At 35.2% G+C, this 7,002-nt stretch overlaps 1 protein-coding gene across 1 annotated transcript; it reads right to left on the bottom strand.

Moving 5' to 3' along the window:
• Positions 1–4,053: 4,053 nt before the first annotated feature.
• Positions 4,054–6,073, bottom strand: LOC138312769 (uncharacterized). The gene is made up of 5 exons (XM_069253531.1): positions 5,743–6,073; positions 5,377–5,480; positions 4,912–5,016; positions 4,288–4,358; positions 4,054–4,063 (listed from the first exon to the last, which is right to left on the bottom strand). The coding sequence occupies exons 1-5, from the start codon at positions 6,071–6,073 to the stop codon at positions 4,054–4,056; spliced, it is 621 nt and encodes a 206-aa protein (XP_069109632.1).
• Between the last annotated feature and the right edge of the window lie 929 nt (positions 6,074–7,002).

A 7,002-nucleotide genomic window follows, 5' to 3' on the forward strand; every position in this document is an offset into this window, starting at 1 on the left:
TTGTTTTCAGTATATGAAGAATATACATATACATTTTGTGGCTGGAATGTTTTTAAAAGTAAAATTTCTTTTGCAACGCGTTGCAAAAATTACAGTATGTTCATTCGTTTTAATAATAGTAGTTATGAATTGGAAAATGTTTAAGATGTTTCGTCTTGCTAAACTTTTGAGGCGAGGACTGTCATCTTGTGCTGAATTCCGCACCAAATATTGACCATAAATTTCATAAAATTGGACTCTTGATTATCTCCGCCTGTCATTAACAGGCATGAAGCATAAAAATAATCTTTACACATTTTAACATTTACAGGAATTGCCCAACTCACACATTAAACATTTGAAACTGATGAACCCGTAATACCCAATCAGCTGGCTCCGAAAACATTCACCTGTCTATGAAATCCTTGTTTGCCCAAAAGGGGATTCTAGGACCCAAAGGGGATTTCCAGAAAACTACTATTTAGTTTCGTTTTGCAGGTAGCCTGGTACACTGGGCTACCCATAAAGCTGACTATGCGGAACAATATGGGCGGGCTGGTGTATCAGGTTAGGTTATTATGACATAGCATGCAAGTATATGGTTTTACCGAGATTTTGATCAAGACCCCTAAAATGTCTCTTAAGAGCAACCTCCAATATATTGTAGCAACTGTAATTAATTATGCATTATTTTTCTCGGATATAAAGATTGTTGTCTAAGAAAACAATCAAGAGAGTGAAATAGCAGTAAATATCGGAGTACGCCAAGGTTTTGTTCTTGATTTCACCTAAGTTGATGTAATGTACAAATGCATGTGCGTCTCATTTGCTGACACACTGCATTATTAATCAAATAGACAAATAGAAACTTAAAGCAAAATTTATTAATAATGATCTTTAAATGCTCCATGGAACTTAAGCAAAATGTTGTTATCAAATTATTCAAGCAAAGATCGTAATCAAGTTCATACATTTCTGAACGTTTTGTTTATACAATCAATGATCTAGAGGTTCGACTGTCGCTGTCTGGCGAGCAAGGCAGCAGAGATTATATGTTTACGAATCCAATTCCTTCTGTTGTGAGTCTTTGTTGATTTATTATTTGTTTTCGCACTTAGGACGCTGTCGTTAGTACTGTGTTCGTAGACTTATTCTCCTCTTTCTGAAATAGAGAGAAACACTTTTCAGGTAAGCTTAATTGATATTTTCTGACCCATTTCTGTTTTTTCGTGTGTATTTCTTTAGGCAAACAAAATAGAATGAAGCACTTCGAATTGTTGATTACCGATAGTAATATATTAATATACTGACGACTGAGACTTGTTTTATCATAAGACGTTAAACACAGTTTGCGAAGCGGACACCATATTGCTGGATAATTAATATTAATATTTCTTCTGTCTTACCCCGACTTAAAAATAACAGAGATATGACTCCACCTTGGTGTACACCGTATTGACATTTAAAACAGATCTATTGACCAACCCCTTTTTTTTTTATTACTGTAGTAAAGCTAAAAATATTCTTTTGAGTTAAATGTACTCACTCCAAAAATTCTGTCAAAAAGTAGCGCTTTGAAAAAAGTTTTTCTGTGTTTTCCCGCCGTCTCGCATTCACAATTGTAGCCACAAGAGGCTGGCCATCATTTTTGTTATCTGAAGCAGAAAGAGTGTTAGCGTGTTAGAAATTGTTATTGATCACTTTACGATGATACATTTGTATATTAACCTGTAAAATGAGTTTCGTGATTGTTTAAAAGAGCGCAGAATGTAAATTACAAATATTTAATTAGAACGAAATCCTGAACATTAATTTTGAATCAAATTTTGCACGAAAAAAAACGAAAGACGATAAAATAAAGTTACTTCTAAAACATATTATAAATGTACAGCAAAAATTAGTACACGTACCCTCTATCAGATTGATTTTGTGCTTGTAATGTTCTACGTCCGATTGTGACCAGCATCATTTTGGCCATTATTTCGTCAGTGGGAGATTTGCCCATTGGCGAAGTGCTGAAACAGATCTGCCAATAGTAACATCTACAATATTGACCAGATCCGTGTCATTTTCATCATCGCTTCCTCCATCTTGTAGTGTGTTGGAGACGTTTGGACCATGTTTAAGAGTCGCTATGGACCGCTTGGATAGTTAACCTAGCCAGGTCTTCAGCAGCCTGGTCCTATCATTTCATCTGTTTCGGCCTTTTCTGTCATATCTTATCGTCCTCTTTCAATGATTTTTATCCATAATCTAGAATACCACAACAAAAGACTGGAATAAGTTTGTGTTATCAAAATTCACGATAATCGTATACATAGTCATGTAACAATTAAGGCTACTATTAAGTGATCGAACTCGCGACCATTAGTGCTCTTGTCAGTAGTGTATTAACACGAATTCCTACTACATCTTTTGTAAGGTGAAGTTAATATATAGAGGGGTGATCTATACTAAAGGAGCCAGGACCAAATTGCTGAAGCTTCAGTTGATAAGTTTTAAAAATGCTCAATAATTAGAAAGCACACTATATACTTCTAGTTCAAGTTAAGTAATATATAAGAAAATGTAAAAAAAATTAAGGTACTCATTGCGCGTACTGGAACTAACATTGAAGCCATCGACTTTTTTCCAAATTCTTAACTTGCCAGCTCAGGGCGACTTTCTTAGTATGGAAAAATATTAAGAATCTCCATAACAAAAATATGTTTGTAATTATTTAGTTATTATGCCCCGTAATTTACTGGACTATATTCATAATCGTTCGAATCGCAGCAATACATTTTTAGGTTGGTCAAGTCCGACTCATCCTAAATGAAAGGCGCCTGCGCTCGGTAATGGTAGCACAAACAAGTTGGATTTAAAACATACCGTCTTGGATATTTACAGAGTATATTAACATATAAGATACACATTCAGTACTTACCTGAAGTTCATACAAAAAACATGAAACATGCAGTAGCAATTGATAATTAAAGATTAATGTTAAATCCGAATTCGCTTTTCTCAGAGAAGTTTTGACCAAGTCTGTTTGTTGCCATGAACAAAGATCAATAGATAGAAAATCTCGCGAGATGTAAAGCATTTGTGACGTTATAGAGTTTGTGACGTCATCCAATTGTGAATTGTCAAAACGTGGTCGTGCGCCTTGGTGGGTGTTGAAACATGTTTCCATTTTTCCATTTTCCAGTTGCCAGTTAGTTTGCTTTTGTGATATCTGGCAAATAATTACGTAAAGTCTATGATTAGTATATACATGTACAACGTATAAGCGCATGTGCATTGTGGATTTCGTATAGAGCTATTTTATGAAGTAAACAAATGTTTTTGTTTGTTTGCTCGTCAGTATAATACGTGTGTAAAGTGTGAACATGTGTGTGTGTCGTGTCTTGGGCAGCATAAACTTTCATTAAGATAACACTATAAACAAATAAGAGTTCCACAACACAAGAACACAACATTGAGATGGAGGCAGCCTCCCAAAATAGTTTAAACATGGAACCGTCCTAAATAACGCAGGCTGTCATATGTACATGTAGACATAAAACCGTGCTGAACCAAACCAAGTCCCGTTTTGATATTGTAGAATTCCAACTTTATTAATTACAATATGTATGTTAAAGTTTTTTTTTTTATCAACATTAAATTTCGATACGGTTAATTATCCCATGTTTTGCATATTGGTTATCTGTTTAATCAACGAAACAGTACATGTAAATGATACGAAATAGTGTTTACAGAGCAGGCGTGTATTGTTATTTACAAACCAATTCTGTTGTGGTAAACAGCATTTTCAGCCTTATAGTAGTTATAGCATAATAGTTACTAAAGATACTAATTTGTTTTCGTATATAAAGAATGTACATATACATTTTTGTGGCTGGAATGTTAAAGTAAATTTCTTTTGCAACGCGTTGCAAAATTACAGTATGTGATTCGTTTAATAATAGTAGTTATAATGGAAAATGTTTAAGATGTTTCGTCTTGCTAAACTTTTGAGGCGAGGTACTGTCATCTTGTGCTGAATTCCGCACCAAATATTGACCATAAATTTCATAAAATAGGGACTCTTGATTATCTCCGCCTGTCATTAACAGGCATGAAGCATAAAAATAATCTTTTACACATTTTAACATCTACAGGAAATTGCCCAACTCACACATTAAACATTTGAAACTGATGAACCCGGAATACCCAATCAGCTGGCTCCAAAACATTCACCTCTCTATGAAATCTTATGCCCAAAAGGGGATTTCCAGAAATCTATTTAGTTTCGTGTTTTGCGGTAGCCTGGTACCCTGGACCTACCCATCAAAGCTGCTATGCGGAACATTATGGGCGGGCTGGTGTATCAGGTTAGGGTTTGGTTCTGTGGTCTCCTATAACATAGCATGTAAGTGTGGTTTTACCAAGATTTGATCAAGACCCCTAAAATGTCTTAAGAGCGAGCTCCAATATATTGTAGCAACTGTAGATTAGTTATCAGATCCTTATGCGCAATTTTCTCGGATATAAAGAGTGTTGTCTAAGAAAGAAAACACTAGCACTAAATATCGGAGCACGCCAAGGTTTTGTTCTTGATTCACCTAAGTGGAGATGTACATGTACAAGTGCATGTCTTCATTTGCTGACACACTGCATTATTTAATAGACAAATAGACAATAATGATCAATGGAACTGAAGGCAAAATTTATTAAAGATGAATCACTCTTTAAGAATTTCTTAAAAATAAAGTCTTTATGGTCCATGTGTCCAATCGCTTGCCCCCTGTAGTCGATCATTTATACATGTACGTGTCTGTTATCAAATTATTCATGAAAACGATCGCGATCAAGTTCCTACATTTCTGAACGTTTTGTGTTCCCAATCAATGATCTATAGGTTTCGACTGTATGCTGTCTGTCGAACAAGGCAGCACAGGATATGTTTACGAATCCAATTTCCTTCTGTTTGTGAGTCTTTGTTGATTTATTATTTGTTTTCGCACTTAGGACGCTGTCGTTAGGTAATGTGTTCGTAGACTTCTTCTTTTCTTTCTGAAATAGAGAAACACTTTTCAGGTAAGTTAGTTGATATTTTCTGCCCATTTCTGTTTTTCGTGTGTATTTCTTTAGGTAAACAAAATAGAATGAAGCACTTCGAATTTTGATTACCGATAGTAATGTATTAATATACTGACACTGAGATTGTTTTATCATATGACGTTAAACACAGTTTGCGAAGCGGACACCATATTGGCTGGATAATTAATATTAATATTTCTTCTGTCTTACGCCGACTTAAAAATAACAGAGATATGACTCCACCTTGGCGTACACCGTCTTGAGATTTAAAACAGATATTTGACCACTTACTGTAGTAGAGCTAAAATATTCTTTTGAGTTAAATGTACTCACTCTTAAAATTCTGTCAAAGTAGCGCTTGAAAAAGTTTTTCTGTGTTTTCCCGCCGTCTTCATTCACAATCGTAGCCACAAGAGGCTGGCCATCATTTTTGTTATCTGAAGCAGAAAGAGTTAGCGTGTTAGAAATTGGATTGATCACTTTACGATGATACATTTGTATATTAACCTGTAAAAATGAGTTTCGTGATTGTTAAAAAGTGCGCTACATGTAAATTACAAATATTTATTTAGAACGAAATCCTACATAGATTTTAAATCCTGAACATCATATTTCTGCACGAAATTTAAAAACGAAAGACGATAAAATAAAGTTAACCCTAAAACATATATAATTGTACAGCAAAACTAGTACACGTACCTCTATCAAATTGATTTGTGCTTGTCATTTCTACTTCCGATTGGTCCATCATTCTGGCCATTATTTCGTCAGTGGGAGAAGTTTGCCCATGGCGAAGTGCTGAAACAGATCTGCCAATAGTAACATCTACAATATTGCCCAGATCCGTGTCATTTTCACTCATCGCTTCCTCCATCTTGTAGTGTGTTGGAGACGTTTGACCATGTCTAAGAGCGGCTATGGACCGCTGGATAGTTAACCTAGCCAGGTCTTCAGCGGCCTGGTCCATCATTTCATCTGTTTCGGCCTTTCCTGTCATCTTATCGTCCTCTTTCAATTGATTTTTATCCATAATCTAGAATACCACAACCAAAGACTGGAATAAGTTTGTTATCAAAATTCACGATAATCGTATACATAGTCATGTAACAATTAAGGCTACTATTAGTGATCGAACTCGCGACCATTAGTGCTCTTGTCAGTAGTGTATCAACACGAATTCCTACTACATCTTTTGATAAGGCCAAGCTAATCTTATAGAGGGTGATATATACCTAAATGGAAGAAGTCAGGAGATCAAATTGGCTGAAGCTTCAGTTGATAAGTTTGAAAATGCTCAATAATTAGAAAGCAAACTATTACTTCTAGTTCAGAAAAGTATAAGAAAATGTAATAAAAATAACTCATTGCGGACTGGTCTAACATTGAAGCCATCGACTTTTCGAAATTATTAATTTGCCAGCTCAGGGCGACTTTCTTAGTATGAAAATATTAAGAATCCCCCATATGAAATATGGTTTGTAATTATTTGGTTATGCCCCGTAATTTTACTGGACTATATTCATGTCGTTCGATAATCGCAGCATAGGTTATCAAGTCTGACTCATCTAAATGAAAGGCGCCTGCGCTCGGTAGTGGTAACAAACAAGTTGGATTTAAAACATACCGTCTTGGATATTTACAGAGTATATTAACATATAAGATACACATTCAGTACTTACCTGAAGTTCATACAAAACATGAAACATGCGAGTAGCAATTGATAATTAAAGATTAATGTAAAATCCGAATTCGTTTTTCTCAGAGAAGTTTGACCAAGTCTGTTTGTTGTCAGGAACAAGAGAACAATAGATGTAAAATCTCGCGAGATGTAAAGCATTTAAGACGTCATAGAGTTTATGACGTCATCCAATTGTTAATTGTCAAAACGTGGTCGTGTGCCTTGGTGGGTGCTTGAAAACATGTTGGTTGTTTTCATTTTCTAGTTAGTTTGCTTTTGTG

This window comes from Argopecten irradians, unplaced genomic scaffold (assembly GCF_041381155.1).
Source record: "Argopecten irradians isolate NY unplaced genomic scaffold, Ai_NY scaffold_0462, whole genome shotgun sequence".
NCBI classification, from domain to species: Eukaryota; Metazoa; Mollusca; class Bivalvia; order Pectinida; family Pectinidae; genus Argopecten; species Argopecten irradians.

Bases quoted from the DNA above. Each gene is read 5' to 3' on its own strand.
- LOC138312769 (XM_069253531.1), bottom strand. From the start codon at position 6,073: ATGGATAAAAATCAATTGAAAGAGGACGATAAGATGACAGGAAAGGCC. The intron at 5,481-5,742 runs GTACGTGTACTA...TTTCTGCTTCAG, and splicing joins CACAAATCAATTTGATAGAG to ATAACAAAAATGATGGCCAG. The intron at 4,359-4,911 runs GTAAACATATCC...GCTATGTTATAG, and splicing joins AACAGAAGGAAATTGGATTC to GAGACCACAGAACCAAACCC.